General features: G+C 41.8%; 1 protein-coding gene across 3 annotated transcripts; it reads left to right on the top strand.

The window, feature by feature from the left end:
• Positions 1-3,575: 3,575 nt before the first annotated feature.
• LOC310873197 (nocturnin-like) lies at positions 3,576-22,860 on the top strand. Of its 3 annotated transcripts, none has more exons than XM_083785520.1 (4): positions 3,576-4,221; positions 17,390-17,722; positions 18,142-18,473; positions 20,294-22,860. In XM_083785520.1, exons 1-4 carry the CDS (start codon positions 3,969-3,971, stop codon positions 20,849-20,851), a joined length of 1,476 nt encoding a protein of 491 aa, XP_083641646.1. In that variant the 5' UTR covers positions 3,576-3,968; the 3' UTR covers positions 20,852-22,860. The 3 variants fall into 3 exon arrangements, with proteins under 3 accessions (XP_083641646.1, XP_083641648.1, XP_083641647.1); XM_083785522.1 differs by lacking the exon at positions 3,576-4,221 and adding an exon at positions 11,582-11,633; XM_083785521.1 differs by lacking the exon at positions 3,576-4,221 and adding an exon at positions 14,504-14,561.
• Positions 22,861-27,573: the final 4,713 nt, after the last annotated feature.

Genomic DNA, 27,573 nt, shown 5'->3' with positions numbered 1-27,573 from the left:
GTTTATTATCTTTGTGTTGTGTGACGTGTGTCGTGACTCTCTGTGTGCCAATGTTGTTTTAAAACAAAAACAACATGAAACTTGTTTGAAGTCACACAGCCTTGCTAACCAGTGGTGGAAAGTAACTAAGTACATTTACTCAAGTACTGTTCTTTACATTTTGAGGTGCTTTTACTTCACTTAAGTATGTCCATTTCACTTTAAACAAATAGGATCTGAGGCAAATAATACTTTGTGCTTGATTCACAATGCATCACAATGCAGCTGTGAGCTTGTAAACCCAGTATTTCTGAAAGATCTTGAAACATTTGAGTAAATTTACTTTGGTATTTAAATTATATTTTGATGCCAATACTTTTGTACTTCTTCCACCACTGCTGGCTTGCCATGGAAGGTCAATGGATGATTAACAGTTGAAGAGAACATTGAACTAAGTTGTGGCGAAGCTTCATCAGGTTATGTAAGGGGATTAGACTACTGGAGGGATAACATGCTGCTGCTACTTTGGATTTATCTGCAGTCCGGAGTCAAAGCCTAATTTAGCTCCCGGAGAGTGCCAATTAAACCAAATATAACCATATAAGGGTCCATTTGGTTTAATTTGCAGATGTTGCACTCTCCCATTACACATTAACAAGTTAACTATCCGTATTGTGCCGAATATAAGACAAGTCTGATTATAAGGTCTTCCTACTGCATTCTTCTATTCAAAGGTGATTTTGGCTTTGAACGCCTATATGATATTTGGTTTGAGTATAATAATTATCTAATTACTTTCAAGGGGTATTCACATTTTGGCTTTAATGCTTGGTCTTTTATGAGCTATCGAAATTACAGTCCTTTGGTTAATAATAATATACAAAGTTATGTATCACAGGGCTTGACATTAAAGCTTGTCCGTGACAAGTATTAAATCTTTCTGGACAAGTGCATTCAATTTGTACTTGTATTTGTACCTTTCCAATTTCATGTATTCCAAATACCAAATACATATATCATATATATCAGTCCTATCAGAGCAGTGTATGTAAGATATCGCCACTTTTACACGAGGAAAAGCTAGACTGAAATATAAAAAACTTCCTTTGGGAACAGTCAATGTTTGGGAAGCACAAACATATGGTGCACACAATTGACAGGTGTGTTGCGATTGGTGTTGGGTAATTGATCACACTACCTATTTTGTGTGCCCCATACATTTGTGTCTCCTAAAGGGACATTTTGATATGTTCAGTCGGTAACAAGAAGACTCGCCACTTTTACCCTTAGAAAGTGAAGCAAACTCGCCAGAATGTGAGGGAGACTCGCCCCGGAAAGTGAAGAGAGACTCGCCAAAAGGGGAAGAAATCTCGCCAAAGGTGAAGATATCTCGCCGGGTCGAGTCTTCCGAGTCTTCCGCGAGGTATAACCCCAGCTGCAAACGATCCGGTCTTTGATTGTGTGATTATAATATATATAAATCATTTTGGGCCAAATAAGAATTCTGGGCGTTGGGGGGGTGTCAGCTATCAGGAGCAGGAGGAGGCAACAGGGGGTGCAGGACAACAGAGTTTTGGAACGGATATTATGGTCTACAGTTTTATTAAGGAAAGATTGGCATGTCAACGCCGCAACACATGTTCGGGTGTCAATCAAATCAACTGCGTCAGACATCTCCCGCAGCCCGCCGTTAAAAAAATAAATAAAAAAGCGAACGGATTTCACATCATTTCAGATCAAGACAAGTTGTGTTGAGCGACTTTTTCCTGCGATCCCATTGATGTCACAACAGACAACATTTATAGGTGGGTATGGTTTGGAGTAGCCTAATTTAAAACGCTGTCCGACGCTTTGTTTTGAGCGAATATTAATACCTCGCGATATTGTAGCCTAACAGCCAGGTGCATCGTGCATTGCTCAGTCAGGCCGCCAGACGAAATATACGACATCAGAGTTATGTTGTAATTTAGAGAGAGAGAGAGAGAGACATTAGGCTAAACGTGTAGCCTATGGATAAGGGTGCATCGTTGTAACAGGTTTCAACTTTGTATTGATGTCAGCGAGAGACGAGACGAGAGAGAGAGACAGACAGACAGGACGGGACGGACAGAACTGTTTTATCTTTTGACTGACTATACGAAAAAGTCCTTCTGCACACCTACAATGGACAGGTGCGTCGGATAACTGGAACTGAGAAGTAGAGAAAAAAAGAATCCCGCACACTGTCTTCACTTGAATTATTTCAAACACTGTCATTTAGTTTTGGAATCGCAATGGCAACCATTGTCACTCCAAGGAAATGCCCGCTCAGCAGCGCAGCGCATCGCATGAAACAAACACCTCATCATTAAAAAACGTCCCCTCACCATGATTAATAATTTATTAAACAAATTCCAAGTTAACTGACGATAGATTTAATATATGATGAATTGAAAGGTTCAACTTCCAGCTGCTCCACACGACGCAGCAACTGCGCGCCTCCCCAGTCCCCAAGCCATGAGTTAACATTGATTGATTTAAGTTTGTATTAACAGTTTGCAGAATTACAGTATTTGCACAACTGCACAAGAAATCTCGCCAAAGGTGAAGATATCTCGCCAAAAGGGGAAGAAATCTCGCCAAAGGTGAAGATATCTCGCCGGGTCGAGTCTTCCGGTATTCGTTCAGTCGTGCACTCATTCCGGGCCCCTCACTTCATATGTAAGATCATAGACATTCTAATCTAGGGCCAAGCCTATTAACTTGATAACTTAGAATATTCATTTAATATTCAAACATGTATTCACCAAGTAAGACCAACTTACAGTTCATTTATTTAAAATGTAGGCCTATTTGTGTGCTCGTGCTCCGGACAAGTGACTTTTGTGCCCGGACAAGTGAATGGGAAATCCAGAAATGTACCTCATTCATTTTCCACATTGACATTTCAAAAAAGTATTTATTTAAAGACGTTTATGCCAGAACATGACAATAAACACAATGTTTTGGCCCGATCAAATAATTAGTAAGAAGAAAAAAAAAGTGTTGTACCCTGCCTTTTTAAAAGCAGCATAGCAGTGCAGGCCAGACAAGCTTTGTTTTCACACACAAACGACAAACCTATTTGTTTCTCTAGCTGTGACATAACTTCAAAGAAAAAACATGATGCGCGCGTGTGTACAGTCAAGACAGGCAGTGTCAGTAGACCAATCACAGGCAGGCGGGGCGTTACCATGCCTCAGCCATGCCTATGCTCGGACACAAACGGAATTCTCGCGTACTGTACGTCTGCGCCATTATATATATATCTATGCATGTACCTGTCAGAGGGCCCAGCAGACGCTCATTGGCAGATTTTCCGAGTAAAACACGCCCCTTCTAGGTGTCGTCCGAGGAATTAACCATCTAGGCATAATGGTAGGGGAGGCGTGCAGCATGATATACAGTAGTAGAAGCTGCCGTTTTAATGGAACAAAATGTGATTCACACACAAAAATGTTAATAAATACAATAAAGTACAAAAATAAAAGCACATTAAAAAAACAAAGCAATTTGCCTGTGATGACATGGCCATTTTCCTTGTATTATTATTATTATTGTCCTATCAGTGGTTGACTTGTTAGAAAAAATCCTGACCTAAAGCACACTGACTGCAGTGGAGTGGACCAGTCCATTTTCAGAACACCCCTCCGTTGATGAAAGCTTTTCCATGAGTCACTAGACATGAAACCCACTCACTGACGGTGATGTAACATCATGCCGGATTGCCGGTCACTTTTGTTACCAGCTTATTCGAAACTTGTATCAAACACATGAGAATGTTCCTCATGATGAACAAACACATGACACACATCTGTCGCCTGTCGTGAGGAAAGGAGGAAGTGAACGTGTCGCGGTTGTCACACAAAGACAGAAAAGCTACAAGACAAGTTCCTACTAGCAGGAGGTTGTCATTCACCGCCACCGGTACTTTCCTCAATTCCTCTCTCAGTGCGGCGGGGCGGGACGGCATGAATCCGGCCCGACGCTGCTCGGCTCTAGCGGCACTGTGTGTCTCCTCCTCGTCCCGCCGAGGACCGAACGCCGCCAGGCGGGTGTGTTGTTCCTCCTCGCCCCTGTCCGGACCGCGGCACGGCCACCAGCAGCACCACGGTGAGACCGCCGGAAGAGGAGGAGAGGAGGGTACCCACACCGAGACCATTAAGACGCAGGTGGTGAAGACCTCCTTCACGACCAGACCAGGACCAGGACCTGCTGGAGCTGGTGAGTCCCCGGTGCTGAACTTCTGGCAAGCGTGGGCTGCGTGGCATACGATCTAAAGTAAACGCTGTAAGGGAATATGAGCATATTTGGATGTTTGGTCCATGTTAAGTACATGATTGATGTCACTCACATGGTTCTCTCAACGTTGGGTTCGCGGACCACACCAGCGGTCCAAATCCCAAATAGGCCATTACGGCCGGGTTAGCTGAATTTAGCTCTGGTCCATAGCTCCAATGCGAAATGCTACGCATTGGAGCTTTGGGCGGTCCACAAATTATTTAAATGGTGGTCACAGAGTCAGACCCCCATTTGATTGGATTGTTGGGCACAGTGGATTTTATTGTTATCTCTTCTCTGGGGACTGGAACTTCATTCACAAAACGTGTGACACACATCACTTGCCTGCATAGGCTACAATACAACAACGAATATATCTTTAGACAGATATATGAGCTGAGCAGCTGACAGCCATGCCATGTCTGTGGTTAATATGTGTGCACCTCTTTTCATCCTTGCCTTGTCACTGTTGGCTGGAAGCCTTGTCACTGTTGGCTGTAAACCTTGTATGTCCAAAACTGTTAGCATGGAAACCAGACAATCCCTGGGGACAGTGGCACTCAGTTTGAATTACATTTCACTCACCCCAGAGTTGTGGGTGACAAATTGGAACCCACTATTCAAAGTGAGACACTTTTTTGCTGTGATGTTGGAATCTGTAACCTCCCCTTGGAAATAAAACTTCCACACCAAAGTTCCAGACTAATATCTACGCAGCAAGTATATTAGTCTGGCCATGCCAGGCTGACTTACTAGGAGGAAGTTTGCAATCATGGACCCACCTTTCATTGTTTAGTCACAAGCTCTTGTTAATACTTTTCATTGGTTAATTATTTACCCACAGACATGCTTAACCACTTTCAACCTGGCATCCCTATTCTGGGCACATCATTAGGAGAGCATACCCCGTACCTTTGACTGTACTGATGGTACGATTGTTACTAAAGTATTCAATCAATGAATCAATAAAAAAAATGTATATATAGTGAAAATGCAAACTAGCCAGTTTACAAGCTCACAATGCTATTGCCCTACTTTTGCATGATACTGTCATACGTCAAAGTATGAAATAACCAGGGCATTTATTAATGAACCCATTTAGACCTGGTGTAACCTATACGTTGTTTTACCTTAAATACAGGCTGCGCCCTCTGTATTTCTGTATTTCTTTTATAAGAATTTGAAGGTATACCTTAGGTTAGGAGGCGCTTTTAGAATCGGCCTCAAGAAGAAGAAGAAGAAAGAAAACATAAAATGCTATATGTGTGAATCTGTATTTTTGTATGTGCCTTTGCCTGGGTGTCTCTCTGAGTGTGTGTAACCATGTGTTTGTGTACAGTGTACACAATGTGCTGAACATACCCCCTCCCGTTCTACCATCTTCCCTGAGAGGCCCCCTCTAGATTCCTCCCCTACACAGAGGGGGACATTGCCCCATATATCCCACATATACTGTAGGCTGCCATTCCAGGACGCAAACTTACTTTGAACTCCCCGATATCGCTAAGTCCCTCCCCAACCCGTCCTTGTCCAATAGGCACGTTAGAAAAGTTACAAGTTGCTAGCTTTCCTTCTCACCCATTCAGATGCATGTTAAAATGACGGGATTTATCCATATAAATAATCGATCATTTCAGTAGCAAGAGCTTCAAAATGTCTTCTAAATCTAGTCAACTACTCAGCCATTATCATTAGACTCCCAAATTCCAATCCACACTGTTTTTCCAAGAACCGCACACTATAGAGCACCGAAGTCTGACGTCAATATCGGTAGAAGGCGCAAATCCACGGGTTCATGTACTTTTTATTTGCATTGAAATCCCCATAGGGGGATATTAGATTGCCTCATATAAGAACTGTGTTTGAAAAATAAACAAATCATCCAGGCCGCTTCACTCATATGGATATGAAGAATCAACTGACTGAGAGAAAACGCTAATGTTACTGCTGCTGAATTGGTTAAACTTTCGCTAGAAACAGACTGTATCATATATGAAAACGAAACGATATTAACAATAACTGCAAGATATATATATATAATTATTATTACAATTTTTTTTGTGCAGATAAAGTATAGTTTATTAGTTTTAGTTCAGACCGTGACGGAGGGGTGCTGTCTGAAGCTAACTTGTGCCACAAGAGACACCACCGAACATTCCGTGCTGCTCGGCCAATCAAATCATCACATTCCGTGCTACCAACACATAAAGCTGTGCATAGGAGGGGCTAGCGCCCCTCAAAAATAATAGTAATAGTCTGTCTACAATCTCAAAAGCCATATTGGTTGTTCTGCATGACACCATTGTATGACATGATGATATGGTTTATCAAATATAAAAATAAATATATGTAAAATGGATATTTTACAATGCAAATCTGTTCTAAAACATTTAAGTTATGTTGAGTCTGTCGACCATAGTGTTACCTTCACAGCAGGGGTGTTTTCAGAGCTCCTGTTGCTGTCATTTCAACAACTGTTCTGTTATCATAGATACTAGTCTATTTCTGATACACTGTTCTCTTTTTGGCTGATCCAGCAATACCATTGATGTCCATAATGTAACAAGCCTGTATGACTTAGTATGGACTCGTTTAACCTAACACCGTAGATAAGCTCTAGTCTGGCCGCACGCCAAGACCGTAGGCTACGTGAAAAATGTCTTTATATTCTTTCTTTTTTTTTTTAAAGATATTTTTTTGCGGCTTACGCCTTTTATTGATTTTTTAAGGGACAGATAGTAGGCTGACAGGAAACGGGAGAGAGATGGGGGGATGACATGCGGTAAAGGCCGTGTCGGGTTCGGGAGTCGAACCCGAGGCACACCGCGACTGGATCACCAGTCCGGTGCCCAGACCGTTACGCTACGGCCTGGGCCTGTCTTTATATTCTTTAATCCATGTTTTGATACGATCGAGTCAATAGCCGTCTCCCGTTAGCATCCCAGTGCAAAGTGTGACCCTGGCTGGCGCCATTTTAAGATGTGCACGCATCCACTTGCACCCTATGTGCTGCTTTGAATGGCCTGTATCCCCAAATTGGTGCAATGCATGTAGTTTCTGGTCAAAACAAGGTTTTTCAACTGCCCACAGCTGTCGCTGTGATACTCGCTGTCAGGTTATTTTTGCACCCAGCGAGAGAACAACAACCGGTCCACACACCCCATTTCGTCTTCAAACCGCACCAAACCACACATTGGAATGTATTGAACATGGGGCTAAATATGCATTTCTTTACAACATTTATGGTGATTTATTTTATTTTATTATTTACTAAAATCCTACTAGACCCCAGGAAATTACATCTGGCCTGGTAGCAGTACTAACTGGGGGCTCCCATACTGTGTGTTGTCAGTTTGTCACCTCCTCCTTCACACCAGTAGTTCCAGTGATCTTTTGTGGCCAGATGGGGTCTAGTAAGACTATAGTAAATAATAGAATAATAAATCAACATAAAATGTTGTAAAGAAATACATATTTAGCCCCATGTTCGAATGCCCCCGCCCCCCTGCCAAAAATAGTTAAAATCGCTAAAACTAAAGAAAGCAGCAAATGAAAAAAAAAATCACTCATCTTTCACTTTCTCTAATAACAACCTAAAACATGAACCACATTTGTCCCAACCCGACCCTTTGATGTGGTTTGGGCTTTAGACTACAGGGGTTAAAAAGTGGTTCAAATGTTTGTCCCTCACACACAACTTTTGGCTTGGTGACAAAGAAAACAGCCCCTATCATGATATGGGTTATGGTTCACCACGTACGTAAGTCCCATTGCTACAGTGTCATGCACTGAAAATAGCTGACGTGTCGTGTTGTGAACTGGTGATGTAATGGGATTGCTTAGGTTGTGATGTAATGGGATTGCTTAGTAAGGTTGTGTTATAACAGATCACTGCCAGTCAGCCAGCCAGTCTCTGTCTCTGTCAAGGACCCCCAACATTATATGTATTTGGCCACGGAACCCCATCACAAAATAAATATATTTTTGTTCCAGGAGCAAAGATTTAAGTAAAAAATGTTTGCAAAGCGATAAAATAGAATAAAAAGCTCATAGCGTGGACGGACTATGAGCTTTTACATCTATTTTTGAATAGCCAACAAACGCTAAAATCTAAAATGACACAATGTGTTAAAATAACTTGGCACTCTGGCATCAAAACAAGCATGCATGCATACATTTAGTGTATAATTTATAATACTAATAATTATAATTATAATAGAATTTTATATTGTACTTTATATTTGTCCAAATCTCAAAGTTCTACAATACAATAGATCTAATAAGCAGAAACAAAAACATTAATACATGAGGGCATAAAGCCTAAACGTAAAACCAGTGTAGCAAAACAAATACTAAAACAAAAAAATGGCATTGTTAAAAAAGGTAGTACTGTATGTCTTAATCCTCTCTTAAATCAACAGACTGCAGTGCTCTCAGGTGGTCATTCCACCGTCGGGAGGCCGAGCAGAAGGCCCGGTTGCCCATGGCACAAATTAACATCTCTCTCTCTCTCTCTCTCTCTGTCTTTCTTTGCTATCTCTGTCTCTCCCCCTGTCTATCTATCTCTCTCTCCCCCCACACCTCCTTTAGACAAGCTAGCCTCTTTGCCAGACTGTAAATATAAACTTGTTCGATGACCCCTCTTTTTTTTAGTTTATAGTTTATTTATTCAACTTTTCAGCATGATCACAGGTTTGAAAAGACAGAGGTGTCATTAAAACACTGAATTATTTTGCTGATCACAAATATAGAACTTCAAATCTAAAATGCAATAGCCTATCTAAAAACCCAAATAATGTAAAATTTAAAATCCACTATCATTTAAAAGTCCACACACAACCCTCTGGTTAAATAAAGTTACAAAACAAAACAGTGGCAGATTGCCATCGGAAGCAGCAACCAAACCACACCACAGTGCAGTGACTGTGACCGTGTCATGCACACACTGAAGGCCTGCTGCCAGTGCTGTATTTTCCATATTGAGGAAAAACAAAAGCAGTCCAGTAATATTTCACCACGTGGCGCTTGGCTTGACCTAATGTAATCAATTTAATAACTTCAACTCATCCCTTCACATCTGTAATTTGTCCTGTTGTCATGTGATCACCACACTGGAGAAAATGCAGATAAGATTACAATAGCATTGTGTGACATTTCAGGAGCTATGTTTAGATCATTGGACCTCCAAAAGTGGGGTTCCCCTCAGAAGTGTGTGTGAGGCATGAGGACACACAATGTTGATGTCAGACAGAAACCTTGTGGACAAAACAGGAAAGGGTGCACACCAGTGTTGGTGAGGTGCTGGCCTAATTAAGGTAGTAAATAAGTAAAAATGAGAAAAAGGCGGCACACATGTAGCCACGATGCTGTATATTTATTATTATCCAACGTTTCGACCTTTCGGCCTTCTTCAGGGAATTAACAAGCCATAGGACAAACACATTTATAGGGGAGCAACAACAGGTGGACTCCATAGGGGCGGGGGGGGGGGGGGGGGGTGTAGTCGTTATCAGGAAAAACCAATTAAGTGATTGGGAAGCCATTTTGAGGCAAATAATGCATAAATGCCAAATATAACCAGAATAGATAAACATTCAATGCACAAGCTATGTGCAATAATAAATACATTTTAAGTTATTGGTTAAATATTTGCAATAGCATTTTTATATTAAATTAATTTAAGAGATTTAAATACATTTAATAGTACAATAGAAATCATCTAGAAAAATCTGGGGAGACAGAATATATTAGTTATACAGAGAAAACACTCAAAACACTATGAAAGGTAAATAAATTAAATGGAACAGGGCAGTTCTTAGGTCACACTCATGAACGAGAGAAGGCAGAATTGGTAGACAGAAACCTTGTATCTCCACATTTCAACTTTTCTCATAAGCTGTTACTATACTGGTTAAGTATAAGGTGTCGCAAAAGTTGCGAAAATAGCAGATCCACAAGATAACCAAAAGTATTTACAAGAGCTTGTGACTAAAAATAAACACATTTTGTTCATTGGAACACGGGTTCTTAGGCAAAACTTGCTTTGCATCCATGTCTACAGTATAATGCATTATAAAAAATTGGGGGCAAAAAACTACTTTTTTAATTTTCAGTTAAATTTATTAGAAATGCTGTTAAATAGGAGCTCCCTGCATTGTTTTCCCCTCTAAGTAGTAAGTAGCCTTGCCGAGCCATGAGGCCATAGGGCAGGAGCCCTATCTCCTGTTTCTGTAGCGTGAGGCAGCTTGATGTACAAGTACACCCCTGGACATGACGCTAGTATGTGGCAGGGACTTACCCCCAATCCAACCCTTTTATCCCCGAGTTGATAAATATTCTTAAATGCTTAAAATTCTTAAAATTTAAAGAACACTGTTTTGTGTTACTGTCAAATTTGACAATTAAAATAATTATAATTTAAATTAACGAATATCGTTTTTTAATATCGGCTATTGGTCTCTTTGATCACTACTAATCGGTATCGACCATGAAAAACCTATATTGGTCGATTCCTTTTTTAAACAAACCTATAATGCATTATAATCGGCTTATAACACTTATAGTGTTTCATAGCAATTTGTAAAGCGTTGTACAGTATAATGACTTAAAAGGTCAAGTATATATAATTGCTGGATGCTCACAGAAAAAGTCAGTGAGTTTAGCAGTAATTATGAAGTATTATAATACTGGATCTTATGAGAGGCTTTTTTTCAATTTCCTGAAAAGTATCAGTTTAGGTTTTAGGACATACAAGGTTTCCACCCGACAGCGATGATATATTGCTTCCATGTGACTTGAGGCCTCGCATTCCCTGCAGACCAAATACCCTGGACAGCGCACAGTCAAGATTGCCATAATTCAGTTAGAGTGTGTGTGTGCGTGTGTGTGTGTGTTTGTGCGCGAAGAACAGTGACTCTCACAGGAACAACTCCGTGTGTGCTATTGTGGTCACTCTCGCTGACTGGTCTATTCAAGAGCGTTCTTGAATAGACGCGTGTACACACACACACACACACACACACACACACACACACACACACACACACACACAGCGAGTGACTGGCCCATACTGGGAGCTGTTCAGTCCAGTCTGATGGTCGGCAGTCATTCCAATCTTCCAGCAAGAACGGACTGGAGGAAGACTAGAGCCAGATGATGAGAAACTGAGACATTGAGGATAGAGAGAGAGAGAGAGAGAGAGAGAGAGAGAGAGTGGAGTGATGACGGGATAGGGACTGAACTTAAAGGAGAGAAAGGGAGGGAGAAAAGGAGAGATGTGAACAGAGGTGAAGAACAGAAGAGTGATAGGTGGATATATTATATTGTGTGTGCTCTCTCCCCGACTGCCTGCTCATGTGAGTATCATCTTGTGTTTGTACTGTGTAGCTCACGTCTGGCTTAAGGCTAATGGGTGACTTATACTTAGCTGCGCACCTGTGTCGCACACCGAAAATAGCTGATCTACAAGGTCACAATGGGTTGTAGAGCGACACGTTGTGAGCTTGTAGATCGTCCGTTTTCGGAGTGTGACACATGCCAAACATTTGCCTTCTCTCTCTCGACACACACACACACACACACACACACACACACACACACACACACACACACACTGTCTGTCTGTGTGTGTCTCTCTCTCTCTCTCTCCCTCTCTCTCCCTCCTTCAACTAAGAATATAAGAATAAATCAGGCGTTATTTACACTTTGTCGCCAGCCAACAAAACTTGACAGGTTTTCAACTGAAGGAAGTGGCATACAACATTTTGTACAGATTATGCCAAGACATACTTTGGAAATGTAACCAACGCACAACTCATGAATCAGCTAAATTTCAATGGACTATTGGTGTTCAAGATGTGATATTATTTGTTACCATTGTTGTCTTTAATGGCAAATCTAAAACCCTAAGGGGAGACCATGACACTTTTGATCAAGTTTGAGAACTATTGTCATAGACTTTCAAGTAAGAAGAACTGGGAAGTTTCCATGTAGGACAAATTGCACATGAATGGCCGTTCAACTCAGAAATCCTGGGCAAATGGTCTAAACTTTCCCAGAGCTGCGACGTTTCCGAGATTGTGCCGTCATCTGCACATGAACCAACAGTGATGTTTGTTCTAACAATGTGAACGTTTGTGGGGAAGTAGGAAGTAGGAAGTTCAAGGCGTGTCCTCGCTTTCCGAGTCGCTGTACATTCCGTGTCATCGTACTCGTGCTCCAGTTATTAGTGTAGCCGGGATGTAACCCACACGTCAAGTTAAAGGAATGCACTATCTTTGCGGCCTTCTGTGCAACTTTGGTTACATTGGCGTTCGCCAACGTATAATCCCGCTAACATACAGGGCTAGGTATGATTAGCTAAGGCACTGGTTCTAAATGTGGGGTCCATATGGTCCCCTGGTGGTCCCCGGATCTGGCGACCTTTCAGGAGCAGTGAGCTGTGGGAGATCTAAATGGAGGATCACAGCTGAACGCAGTAACAGCCCCACGATGGTCTGCCTTCTTTGCCTTGGGAAGTTGGGTTGTTTTAAAAAGGTTTATAAACTGCTATTTGTGTCCAGAAAGCAGAAGCGTGCATGCGTGTGTGCATATTTAGAATTCCTGTGAGGGCCAAATTGAATTATGTCCCTAGAGTTGTAGTATAATAGAAAAATAGACATTGAGAGAACAATTGTACTGGTCTACACTGGTTGTTTTATGGTTAAAAGTTATAGGCTTCAAATTAGGACAGCTTTAAGGGACTTCACTGCCTTTACGAGGCTACGAGCACCGACTTTGAAGAGTGGAATTCTCAATAATACATCCCGGTCCCGACTGACATTGTTCATCCATGTCTATATTTTGAACATGTCATATATATATATATATATCTACTAGCTACACATTAGCATGCTAACAACATGCTAGCTATAACAAAGCAACATAGATTTACATGTAATTATGACCAAAAAATCAAATACCTTTAGCTTTTTTAATGAAAAAGGTGTCACACCCACAGACACTTGGAAGAGTCGCATTGGTCAGCGTTAAAACAAGATCGTATTTCATGAAAATGTTAAAATGATAATTCACCACAGACACCTGTCATGCTATTGTAATGCAAGTGCTGAACAGCCTTACTGAAGAAGTACCTCTCTATCCCAATGGGTGTCCAAACAATTGCCTGTTGAAATGTCCCAAAATTGAGTCACACAATATGATTTTGGTTTGGAGGACAAAATCTTTTTGATCAGAAATGACTGAAAACATTATGCTTGGACTTTGAAAAGATTAGGCTCACAAATAGACATCTATATTATATTTATGGAATTTTTTAAATAACTTTAGCATTTTTTTCCTTAGTTTTATTTAAGTTCCTACTTTGAGAAACAAGGCCGGGACAGTCGCACCATATGATTTTTGCTGTGTTTGGTTGAAAATTCTGAAGAAATGAGGAATGAAATGTTTTAATCTTGAGTATGTTCACATGAAGCATAATGTCCTGCACAATATTCAGAAGGTTTTTGACAAATATATTTTTTATTTATACATGAGTGACACTGAGGACAGCCAGGGACACCATGTCACGTCACCCACCCACATACGCATTCCATCCTCATCTCTTCCACCCACTCCCTGGTCTTGAAGCATCCTCAGTCCTTCCTTCTCCAACTCCCAATAATAATAAAGAGTCCATTCTCCTTTCCCTCCTCTCTTTGTTCTTTCATATCACACTCCAGTGCTCTCTGACGCCCCCTGTCTGTCACTACCAGCTCTCTGTTGTCAAAAATATCCAAACATCTTTTTTTGAAAATAGCCAATGCATCCCTGATGGTCCCTGCCTGGCCCCCACTTACAGTATATAACCGCTGCATTAGACCATGGACCAGCACCCATAAGGGTTAATTTGGTTCCATTTGTACACTAAGCATTACAGCCCCATAAGGGTCCATTTGGTTCCTAATCCTAACTATCCATAATTTATCTGGAACCCCCTCAAGGCCCCCCGGGGGTCCCAAGACCCCACTTTGAGAACCACCTGCTCTACGTGTCTGAAAGACAAGCTTACCACGCAGGCCCTCAAATGAGTCACACTGTGACACGCTGGAAATGTCAACAGAGAGAGAGGGGGGGGGGGGAGACTGGGGCAGTGAGATGTGGGAGGGAGACAGGCTGAGTCAGAGGGTGGGTACTGGGTAGAGCTATGAAATGAAATAGAACACATTAAGGAGGAAGCAGATGGTGGTTTACTTAGTCATCAGACCTCACAGCTTTTTAACGCTTCACTGATATGGAGGGGACAGGTAAGAAACCTGCTGTCTTTAAGAGAACTTTGGGCAATATATTACATTCTGCATGATTAATAGATAATGCTTTAATGGACCGAGTGAAAAATACATCTGATACCATGCCATTCTGTCCTTTTAATAATCACTCATCTAGAGTAACAGCAACAGGAGAAGGTTATCTTTACAAGGTTACATTTTCTTTCTTTCCTTCCTCTCCAATTTTCACTGCAACTTCACTGCAACTTAAGAAACGTAGAATGTAAATTTTTTGAGCTTTCATGCTGTGATTAATTTCAATTGATATGAATTGAAATAGAATTATATTCCTGCTAAAAGATGAACTGTTCAGTTAAATGAACTGTGCTGAAATGACACTTGAATTACTGAATTTGAACTCCTACATGTTTGGTTTTAGTTTGTATTTCTAATCTATTTTGAAATACTTAATTGTCGTGAACTACTTTGCATGACATTGTGCTCAGTTCCTTGGGGTTTCATGCTTATCAGCCTTGTTGTACCTTGCTGGCACCCCCACCTCAGCCTAGTCATAACATAATGCCTTGATTGACTAATCACAATGAAATATCAGGTTGTAAATGGTGTATTTATATAGCGCCTTTATCCAAGACACATTGTGCTTTGCATTCACCCATTCACACACACATTCATACACTGATGGTGACGGAAACCATGCAAGGCATCAACCAACACATCAGGAGCAATTAGGGGTTCAGTGTCTTGCTCAAGTACACATCAACACTAACTCTGGGGGAGCCCGGGTTCGAACTGGCAACCTTGCGTTTACCATCCAGCCACTCTACCCCTGAGCCCTTGTATAATATACAACTGGGATTATAGGGTAAAGGCTTTAGTTCCGACATACTATTGGTCCAACTATCATTACACAGACGCGGCGACGCCATACCCAAAACCCTAACCTAACCCTAACCACAAGCACGACGCAACGCTTGTCAAACCAACACATTGTCAGGAGCGACGGGTGATTTCCACATTTTGGACCTTTGTTGTGTTGGATCTGCGTGTGCATCCCGATAATATATGTTGTGTTGGATCTGCGTGTGCATCCCGATAATATAAATATACAAGTGTCATTGCCAAATGAACCAAAGACTATCTTTTCTTTCCATGTCATAAGAAAATGGCTACAATCAACAGCAGTGTATGAGTCATTGAGTCGATTTGTTTCAGCCAGTCTGATTCAGTTTAGTCTCTCAGACACTACAAGTACAGTAGATGTAGCAATAGTAGTACTTATTATTAATAATATTAATAATCGATTACATTTATTAGTTAGATTAACCAGTTAACTAAGAATATGCTGTTGTCTATGGTCTGTGCCATATACCATGCAGACCTGGCACATACCGCTGCCTGCAAGCTGATATAGTTATGTGAACTTAAGTACAATGTTGCATACACGCACACGCACACAGTCTAGAACCAGTAAGACGCCTGAGGGCGAGAAGCGACCTCACCCCCATCCACCTGGGTGACAGCAGACTGCTGGGCGAGCGCTGATGCTTTGGCATGGTCAGATTAACATATGGAATTAATTCTGTACTGGCCATATATGGAGCGTGTCTTGAGTGTACAGGGTTTGATGAGGTCAGATCAACATATGGAATGTCAGAGCAGGTCACCTTAATTTTCGGGCCTGTTGAGAACTCTAGTTTTCACTGACTGCCGGGCGCGGCTGCACTAATAACTTTGGGGCACGCCCGGCTACAGTTGAAATGGACAGGTCAGGTATCAGTCAAAAGTGAGACATCAAAGAGGAAGGATTGATGGGGAAGGATCAACATATGAATGTCTTAACAGGTCAGCTCCATATATGGAGATCTAAGGGTTTGAGGTCAGATGTAGGGAAATGCACAATTCCATAGTAAATGCGACATGTCAGAGCAGGTCACCTTAATTTTCGGGCCTGTTGAGAACTCTAGTTTTCACTGACTGCCGGGCGCGGCTGCACTAATAACTTTGGGGCACGCCCGGCTACAGTTGAAATGGACAGGTCAGGTATCAGTCAAAAGTGAGACATCAAAGAGGAAGGATTGATGGGGAAGGATCAACATATGAATGTCTTAACAGGTCAGCTCCATATATGGAGATCTAAGGGTTTGAGGTCAGATGTAGGGAAATGCACGATTCCATAGTAAATGCGACCTGTGGTCGCAAAGGTTACGTTAAGGAATAAGGTTAGACATGTCTTTACTTGTGTGTCATCATCATAATACCCAGAAGTCATGCAGGGACGTCTACTGAGTACTGGCAAAAAACTATTTTGGTCTTGACAGCCGATATATCCAAACAGAAAAGTCTTATCTGATTGCATTAAATGACATTAAACTCACTTTGTCAGCCGATTTGCCACTCGATTTGGCACTTACTTTATGCATGTGCATACCCTCTATAAGGTTATATATATATACACTGTATATATGCAACCATAATAACAATATAGTATAAGGAATATATTTTCTCCAATATGCATGGCTTTACTGAGGTTAGGTTTAGGAGTACCTCGTGGCGACTGCTCCGAGGTTGCCGGATTTGACCCAGGGCTAGCATGTTTTGGGGAGTGTTCTTTTAGGCTTATTCCAAACTCATTTCAATGGGATTTAATAGGAATGCCTGAAGAAGGTCAGTAGACCGAAAGCTTGCCAAAAATAAACTGATTGTGCGCAGATCTGAGTGTGCGGAGCTTCCCTTTATTTTTCCTCATACTCCTTTTGTGGCTCCAGCACCTCTAAAGTTTTTTTCAGCAGATGAGCGGTGGTTCCTTTTCTATTAATGGGATTTAATATCCATCTCTCTCTCTCCAGTGTGTCCGATGGGCAGCAGTAGCAGCAGCAGCAGGCTGTTTGGTACGCTGGCCCATCAGTCACTAAGCGGCCCCCCGCCGGACCAGCCCCACCACCTGTACCCCGCACCCGAGCAGGAGGGCCCGGACGCGGACCCTGACGGCCTGGCGGGCCAGGCCGACCCAGACCAGCTGCTGAGGGAGTGTGAGCAGGCCCTCCAGAAGCGGCCCGCCCGCCCGCACAGGGACCTGGTCTACCCCGGTGGCGGTGGCGCTGCGGGCCAGGCTCACAGGCACAATGATCACGACCCCGGACCCTCCATACGGGTGCTGCAGTGGAACATACTGGCTCAAGGTACGGTCATGTTTTCACTCATCATAGACCAGGGGTTCCCAAAGTTGGGGTCGCGTGAGACACTGATGTTGTGGTTGCGAATATTTTATGAAATGCGAATATTCACAGTAAGAAAGAAATTGCCAGCACCCCAGTCTTTCTGATACTTAATTATAAATAAAAAAATCCACACCTGAATAAAATTCAACAAAATGAGTGAAATACATTTTCTCTTCTGCAGAAACAGCAGAAAGTTCCCTCTAGTATATACAGGGTATATGTCTGTCGGGTGGAAACCTCATATGTCCAAAAACAGCAGAAGTAGAAAATGTACAAGCTCAGTCTTAAAGGGTTAATCATACTCGTGGGATTGATAGTGATACCCATTAAATCATGCATCGTAAGACCTATTCTGACTCTCTCGCTCTGTCTCTGCGCAGCTCTGGGCGAGGGTAAGGACGGTTTCGTGCGCTGCCCGCTGGACGCGCTCAACTGGCAGGAGAGGAAGTACCTGATCCTGGAGGAGATCCTGACGTACCGTCCGGACGTGGTGTGCCTCCAGGAGGTGGACCACTACTTTGACACCTTCCAGCCGGTGCTGTCCAGCCTGGGCTACCACGGCAGCTTCATGGCCAAGCCCTGGTCGCCCTGCCTGGACGTGGCGCGCAACAACGGCCCCGACGGCTGCGCCCTCTTTTACCGCCGCTCGCGCTTCACGCTGCTCGCCACCGCTCATCTGCGCCTGGCCGCCATGATGCTGCCCACCAACCAGGTACAGTACCTATTCAACCTAGGCATGGGACGATAATAGTTATCGTTTATAGTGATACAAATATAAAAACTTGCACAATGATGCACTGATTTTAAATTGTCGGGAAGTTGTTCTTGTCATACACCATTTTACTTTTGCTGAGCTGCATTTCTGGTACCACAGTTGGCTAGATGAACACATTGCTGTCCCTTCTCATTAAACTCTGCCAAGTCCGATGCTGTGCACTGCAGGGATAACCTGACGCTGCCAGATCCAAGAAGCTTGCTACACAAATTTGTTTCACAGCTTATTGGGATCTGGGATCGCAGAAGCAAATTCGATGACGGGGCTGTTCCTTTTTTTTCAAGATACTTGGTAGATGATTGGATGGGACCGTCTGTCTATCACCGTGTGGGTGTGCAAACACAACCAATCATATTGACGTGTCTAGACAGCTTCACATCCGGTTTTGCACATATCCCGCCCTTAGCTCACGCTGATTGGTCCGCTACGGAACGGATTTTTGTCAGCTCAACTCCCTGAGAGATCCCAGATGAAGGCTGTGTTGGGGAACATGGTTACCCAATACCGCCCTCATCTGGCAGCGTCAGGTTACTGCAGGGATGGTACCACTTAAAATATTTAGTAAAACGGACCTGCAAAGAGCGTAGTTGGTTCGTTCTTTTTCACTCTACACTCTACAGTAGATCGACTATTTTTGGCCAATAAAGTGGTTAATAAAAGTGATGTTTTAAAGGAGAATTCCATACTAAAAGGCTTTCTTACCTTTCTTTGTAGTTGTTACGTCCCCACCAAAGAGGTCCAGGTGTTATTTTGTGCAAAAGCTCCTTATTGGCTATTTCCCCTACCATAAGCCCTAAATGAATTGCATTGAATTGAATGGGAATTGAATGGGGCTATGGGGTGTTGTGCTAATTCGCTTATTTCCATTGCTCAAAATTATAATTTATTTTTATATATCCTCTCTTCATAATGTAAATAATATCCCAAGCGGCACACTTTACTACTTCTTTCGATGGAAATAAGCGAACTAGCATAACACCCCATAGCCCCATTCAATTCCCATTCAATGCAATGCAATTCATTGAGGGCTTATGGTAGGGAAAATAGCCAATAAGGAGCTTTTGCACAAAAAAACAACTGGACCTCTTTGGTGGGGACGTAACAACTACAAAGAAAGGTAAGAAAGCATTCTAGCATGGAATTCTCCTTTAAGTGTTTTAAGAATATTTTCCTTTTTATATGCATTGCTGTATTGCAAACTAGACAAATAGCCTCAAGTGAGCTTGTACTGTTAATTAATTCATAATAATGTACTTTTTGAGTCAGACCAATGTGGTATTCTCCCTTTCCTACAAATGTCGTGGAGCACAACTACAAGAAGTGACTTAAAGGACCACTTCACCACTTTTCAACCTATCTTCATATAATAGGTCCTCACTAAAAATCATGAGAAAATGGCGCAATTTTTTTCTACTCGGTCTGTGTCTCATAGGAGGGCTGTGGGCACTTCAGAAACCGTCTTCCAGTGACATCATCAATGGGGAATACAAGCTAATAAGGCTTTCTAGTCCTGAAAAGTTGCAATGCGAAAATGGAAGCCATCGTTCTCACGATAATGAAAATCTAAACATTTTTATAAAAAAAATCTTGTATAAAAAATAAACTGCCCACAGCCCTTCTATGAGACACAGACTGAGTAGAAAACAATCGTGCCATTTTATCATGATTATTAGTGAGGACCTATTATATGAAGGTTGAAAAGTGGTGAAGTGGTCCTTTAAGTAAACATGCTTTTGTGTCTGTCCCACACCGACCAGGTGGCCATCGTCCAGACTCTGCGCTGCCGGGTGACGCAGCGGCAGCTGTGCGTGGCGGTGACTCACCTGAAGGCGCGCAGCGGCTGGGAGCGGCTGCGGAGCGCGCAGGGCGCCGACCTCCTGCAGAACTTGCGCAGCATCACGTCACAGGCGGCGGCCGTCACCGCCCGCAGCGGAAGCACCGGCGGCCCCGGTGCCGTGGGACCCAGCGGAGTCCCGCTCATCGTCTGCGGCGACTTCAACGCCGAGCCATCGGAGGACGTCTACCGGCGCTTCAGCTCCTCCCCCCTGGGCCTGGAGTCGGCCTATAAGCTGCTGAGCGCCGACGGACAGACGGAGCCCGCCTACACCACCTGGAAGATCCGTCCGTCCGGGGAGAGCTGCAGCACCTTGGACTACATCTGGTACACCCAGAATGCTTTGCGGGTGGACACGCTGCTTGACCTGCCCAGCGAGGAGGACATCGGACCGGACCGCCTGCCGTCCTACCACTACCCCTCCGACCACATATCACTGCTGTGTGACATCAGCTTCACACAGCCCTCCCATAGGCTGTAGACCAGCGGCTTGTGACATCACATTCACACAGCCCTCCCATAGACTGATGTAGACAGACCAATAAGAAAGAGTGGCCTCAGCTGTCATTTTTGTCGCTGCCTGTGGGTTTAAGAGTGAATTATTCAAAAAAAAAAATTTTACTTTCTCTTAACCACTTAAACCTGACGAGAACCTTACTTCACTCTGAACTTGGATCGCTTTTTAATGATGGATTGCTGTGATCCCCCCAAAAAAACATGATCATCAGGTACTATGATTATACTAGGAGGAAGTTTTTCTTTCAAAAGATTGTACAGAATGTGTTAAAACGATGTTTTATGTGGCCAGTTCATTACGTATACCTGGTTTTCACCTTGGCACAGGGAAGACATATTTTAATATTATAACCACACCTGGGGGTCTAACTCTATAGACACATACAAAACAGAGTACAAAGTACAAAAATCACGGCACTCCATCTTTAACGTCTGCAACAAATCTCTCAAACCAAAAATCTACAATCTGGTAGATCAGCTATTTGTGGCTAATCTGTTCCTCCCAGAATGTGGAATCTGGGGTTTAAGTGGTTTAATTCATGTGAGGCCTTTTTGAATACTGTAGATGAGGGGGCGTGAGTTGAGAATTGAGATTATTAAACAATAGAGATCTGATGCAGTTATTTATTTCTGACTTTTAAATTATGTTTTTATATACTGTATGTGAGGTTTTTTAAGCACTTAATCCACAGTATTCCATTAGGAGTTTCGTTTCATTGCATTTACCTTAGAAACACATCATGGTTCAGCAGAGATGACCGGTGGTGGTAGTACCATAGTAAAAGTATAGTGAATGTTGCTCTGACAAATGTTTACTTGAGTTAAATATGTGCGTACAAAATAAAAAAAATACCTTGAGTATTCATAGGTAAAAATTACAATGTGCATTTTCTTTTTAATATTCAATGCATTGCTTTACTGAAGTTTAGACATTGTCACACAAAACAAAACTAAAACATTTTAGAAATGGCAAAAGTAGCCGATCTACAGTACAAGCTCACAACACGTTGCGCTGTGGTGCGTTGTGAGCTTGTAGATCTGATATTTACAAGCACTATATTTGAAACATGGCAAAAAGTACAAATACTCAAAGTACAGGTACAATCAAAACATTTACATAAGTACAGTACTCAAATAAATGTGCTTCATTACCTTCCACCTCTGCCAGTGGTCACGTATTTAACTCTTTAACACCGGGAAAGCATCTGTGTCAATTTAGATTTTAGCGTTTGCTATTCAAAAATAGCAGAAAACACAAGCTCACAGGCAAGCATGTCACTTTGTGCCACAGAGCGAGCTTGTACATCTGCTATTTTTATATATATATTTTTTAATCTTTCAAGTGTTTGAAAAATGCTGACTGATTTTGAATTATGAAACTTGAGAACTACAGATTCAGAAAGCATTCTTTTCTCGTCTCAGGTCTTAATGGGTTTAAACTACAGACTGACCCCACATGGTGTGTAGCGTCCAAGATCAGGTACAGCATGGGGACATTTAGTCAGTGGTCGAAGTTCTGGTCATTTCATGGATGCCTTGAGAGATTAAGATCACACTGTAGGTTGACCATATTGTCAAAAACCCAAAGCGGGACCCATAGTCACTAAAATCATTTAGTGTTGTTTAAATATCTTGAAAACATATTCCAGATTTTCTTTTTTTTTTTAAATGGCATATCTAAGGCTCACGCATTGTGAACTTGTAGATCGGCTATTTTCAATAGTCAAAGCTAATTAAAGTGGTCACACTGATTTTGTTGCTACTGTATATTAACATGTATTTTCTGGCGACACCCTGCACCACCTCAATGACACCTGGGGGTTCCCGGACCCCTCTTTGAGATAACCAACCGATTGTTTGATATTTAATGGTAGTGTTGAACTCATTCCTCATAGATTGTCTATTGCAGTGATATTGCCAGTGAGCGCTGTGGAAAATGTACATATTTAATTAATCTGTTAATTTAAATAAATCCTTTGAAGACATTTCTCTGACTGTTGTTTTGCTGTGTTTTTGTCTTGTCATTGTCCCATCTGAACAAAAACAGGATTAGCATCTGGGTACCTAAATAAGAAATGTATATCACATTAAGGCTTAAAGGACAACTTTAGTTTTTTTTTCAACCAAGGCTCATGTTTTAGGTTGTTAGGTTAGGTTTTTAGGTTATTAGAGAAAGTAAAAGGTGAGTGTAATTCTTTTTTCATTTTCTGCTTTCTTTCGTTTTAGGGATTTTAGCTGTTTTTGACAGGGGGGCGGGGGCATTCGAACATGGGGCTAAATATGTATTTCTTTACAAAATGTTATAGCAATTTCTTTTTTTATTCTTTAAAATAAAGACCCCAAGACATTACATTTGGCCACAAAAGATCACAGGATCTACTGAATGTGTAAAACGGGCATATTGAGCCTACGACACACAGTGTGGCTTCCCCCCAGTAGGCTACCTTCACATTCAGTAGATCCTGTGATCTTCTGTGGCCAGATGTAATTTCTTGGGGTCTAGTGGAACTATAATCTATAAACCACAGACAATAAAATCACAATAAGACCCTCAGACCAAATAACCATTAAAAGGCTTTTAAAAGGCTTTTGACCGTCAGTCCTTTCCTTCTGCCTTCCTTTCCATAAGCCTTGACCAAATTTTCTATATTGAACACAATTTACTGTACTGGTCCCATAATTATGATACTCCTCTACCACTGAGGCTTTTATTGGTTTATTGGTTTTATTGTCTACTGCTGCTATCCAGTGGTGGAAAGTAACTAAGTACTTGTACTTTAATAAGTACTTTACTTAAGTACAAGTTTGAGGTATTTGCACTTTACTTGAGTATTTCCAATTTCCAATACTTTTACTTCTACTCCACTACATCTCAGAGACAAAATTTGTACTTTTACTCCCCTACAATTATTTGAAAACTTTAAGTACTAGTTACTTTGGCGATTTTAATTTTGATTAGAAAACATAAATTAACCACTTCAACCCTATACATTTCAGCCATTTGAAAATAGCCAATCTACAAGCTCACTATGCGTCGCAACGAGACGCATTGTGAGCTTGTAGATCGGCTATTTTCAATAGATTTTGTACACATTTTGCACTTGTGAAATGGGACATTCTGCATTATGAATACTTTTACTTTTAGTACTTTAAGTACATTTTGATGCCGATACTTTTGTACTTTTACTCAAGTACATTTTCAATGTACACATTCCGTTACTTTTACTTGTAACGAAGTACTTCTAAATTGCAGTATTGCTACTTTTACTTACTTTTTCCACCACTGCTGTGGCATCAGCAGCACCACAGGTGAACCTGATCAATCTAATCAGTGCCCATTGAATAAAGACACTGGCCTTTTAGCCACAAAAAAACCACACACAGGTGACACACACACCGACGCATGGTCCAAAGGATGCTTTCATGGTGGCTTGTAAAACTCTTATCGTTAATTTATTATAGAGAATTGCCTGTCTTTGAAGAACTTGCAGCAGCGAGGTAGGCAGCCAAGCCTGCTATGTTTATGTATTATTATGTTTATTCTAGCGTCTGTGAGTGATATGAGTGAGTGGTTATTGTGTTGTGTTTGAACAGCTTGGGTGATGACGTTCACTTGAATAAATCCACCAGACAGCGGTGGCAGCACAGCGTATTTCCTGGAGGCAAAAGAACACAACTTGGTCAGATTGGTGTCCACTGACTGAAGAGCACCTTCTACCATCTTCTGAGGAGCACCATCAACGCTTATCGCTACCATGTTGATGCCAGTGATCAAGGTACACAGAATAGGCCTAGCCTAGGTATGTCTAAACGTGGGGTCCGGGGACCCCCAGGAGTCTTTGAGGAGGGGGATATTAATTTATGAAAAATAATTTATTAAGAACATGTGTAATTGGAAGTGATGCCAAATACTTTACCATACCAGACACAAACAAAGTTTGAGAACTGCTGTTTTAGAAGGAATTTAGGAATATAGCAGGGGTTTAACCCTTTTCATTTCAAGGCCCATTATTTATTTGGCATCTGAGCCATGGACCACCATTTGATGAGATTTAGACTCTCAGACCCAAAACTAAAGAATATTTTGTTGTTGGGTATTTTGTCCACAATTCCATGCTGTTGGCAAACGATGATCAAAATAACTTTTTTTCCTACATTATCTAATTGTGTACACTTCTTATAAATGAAGTAATGCAGATGTTTAACAATAATGTAACTCTTGAGAGCGTAAAATGAAACCAAATGGACCCAGTTACCAACTCTGCATCATTTAGCTGGGGACCACGTGGACCACTGGTGGTCCCCGGACCACTGGTTGAAAACCACTTATAATTCATCTGTTGTTGTTTTGTTTTCTCAGATAACTCATCGGCACCGCCCCGGTGAAACCAAAACATCCCTCTCGCGGTTGACACGGGAAGAGCTTCAGCTTCAGCCTGAGAATTCACACTGGAGAAGAGAAGCGCAGCCATACCGGAGAGAGGCCTTACAGCTGTGATCAGTGTGGTAAAGCCAGCTTCCGCCATGAGAAACACCTTGTAGTGCACAACAGAATACACACAGGAAAGAAACCCTTTGCCTGCGATCAGTGTGGTAAGAGTTTTTGTTGTTCGGGAAATTTAAAGAGACATCAGCGTATCCATACTGGAGAGAGGCCTTACAGCTGTGATCAGTGTGGTAAAGGTTTGCCGCCAGTAGTACATTAAAGACTCATCTGCTACTCCATGCTGGAGTGAAGCCTTACATCTGTGATCAGTGCGGCAGTAGTTTCCGTACTGTCTTTGGCCCTTAGATTAGCAGAAACGCTTTTAAAAACACATCTGTATGCCTATTGTTTTTAATAGTTTTACTGATTTTCTTAATGTTTTATTGTCTCTGATGGTTTGATGCTTTGTTGTTTTGATGTTTTTTATGATTACTGTTTTATAACCTGTCTGTAAAGCACTTTGTAACTATATGTTTGGAAAGGTGCTATACAAATAAAATGCATTCATTCATCAGTGTGGTACTAGTTTTCAGTCGGAAAGTTTAAAGATCCATACTGGAGAGAGGCCTTACAGCTGTGATCAGTGTGGTAAAGGTTTTGCGGCCAGTAGTACATTAAAAACTCATCTGCTACTCCATGCTGGAGTGAAGCCTTGCGGCAGTAGTTTCCGTACTTCAAGTGCATTATTGCTTCATAAACGCATCCATACCGGAGAGAAGCCTTACGCTTGTGGCCAGTGTGAGAAAAGATTCACCAAAAGGTTTAATCTTGAGAGACACCAGATAGTACACACTGCAATGAAGCATTACCCCTGCGAGCACTGTGGCAGGGGCTTTCGTTATGCAAAAGTATCATCTACTCATCCATACTGGAGAAACGTCCCACAGCTGTGAACGATGTGGGAAGAGCTTCCGTGATGCACAGCAATTAAAGGTTCATGAGCGCAACCATACTGGATTGAAGCCTTATTGCTGTGGACAATGTGGGAAGAGTATAATATTTAAAGAGACATATGCTCATCCATACTGGAGAGAAGCCTTACTTGTGTGTTGTGTGGGGAAAGCTTTGCAAGGTCATCTACCCTCAAAATACATCAGATAGTTCATATTGCAAAGAGGCCATACGCATGTGACCAGTGTGAGAAAAGCTTCAAAATGTCTGACCTCAAATCACACCAGAATAGTCCTACAGAGAAGCCTTTAATACTTCTGTGAACTGTGAACAATGTAGGAAGAGTTATAAGTGCTCAAAATATTTAAAGAGACATATGCGCATCCATACTTGAGTGTTACTGCTGAGACCAATGTGGCAATAATATGAATGATTCTGGGACATTATTCCTGTGACCAATGTGGTGAGTTTAATTACTGCAAATAATTTGGATCCATCCATAAGACCTGTTAGCCATGTGGTTAGGGAGCATACCACTTATTGCTTAGCCTCGGTCCCAGGCTTACTTATTGCTACCAAAATGCTACGATAAGCAAGTCCCCGGTTCTATTTCTGGCCAGACCATTTTGTTTTGACCAGACCAAAAAAATACCCCGCCCCCATTGCAGCGATTACTGATCTCGCCTAGTGTCCCTCTGTCAAAATTAGCACCGTTGAGGGATTCATTTTTCGTTCAAGTCACACATTTTGCATGCGGTTTTACGTTTCAGTTATTATAATGCCTTTTCTTAGTATTCTTAGTAGTATTCCTGTACAGCAGGGGGAAGGGCAAGTGACATCTACATTTATTTGTTTATTTTATTTTGGAAATGTAGCTAGAGAAAAAGCCTCTTCAGATGCAGCATCTCGTTTTCAGGGGGTTATGTTCATGTTTGTACACATTGCTGTTCAAAAACTCAAATGTAGAAAACTATCATGAATCCTTTACAGCAACAAAGTTTGTCCTTGGGCCAATATCTCTCCAGGACTTTATATGAGGGGCGCAGCACGATTTATTTTTTATGTTTTTAACAGAGTCTAAATTGAGTTAAAACTTTTGAGGAATATCTCAATTTAAATTAACGTAAGACTGCTTTCACACACCCCGCCATGCAGCTGCTCTCCCTTCATGTCACTCTCCACATGGATTATCGGTAGGCCTTGCTGAGTAATCTCAGCAAGGCAGATGGCTTGGTTAGAGTGGGTGACAATATTATCACATGAAAATATGAAATTACCTACCTAGGTTCCATCCTGGAGGCCAATCTTTC

This window comes from Protomyctophum parallelum (assembly GCF_964188405.1).
Source record: "Protomyctophum parallelum genome assembly, chromosome: 16".
Lineage (NCBI taxonomy): Eukaryota > Metazoa > Chordata > Actinopteri > Myctophiformes > Myctophidae > Protomyctophum > Protomyctophum parallelum.
This window is presented reverse-complemented; position numbering and strand designations above follow the sequence as displayed.

Bases quoted from the DNA above. Each gene is read 5' to 3' on its own strand.
- LOC310873197 (XM_083785520.1), top strand. From the start codon at position 3,969: ATGAATCCGGCCCGACGCTGCTCGGCTCTAGCGGCACTGTGTGTCTCC. The intron at 4,222-17,389 runs GTGAGTCCCCGG...CTCTCTCTCCAG, and splicing joins ACCAGGACCTGCTGGAGCTG to TGTGTCCGATGGGCAGCAGT. The intron at 17,723-18,141 runs GTACGGTCATGT...GTCTCTGCGCAG, and splicing joins GTGGAACATACTGGCTCAAG to CTCTGGGCGAGGGTAAGGAC.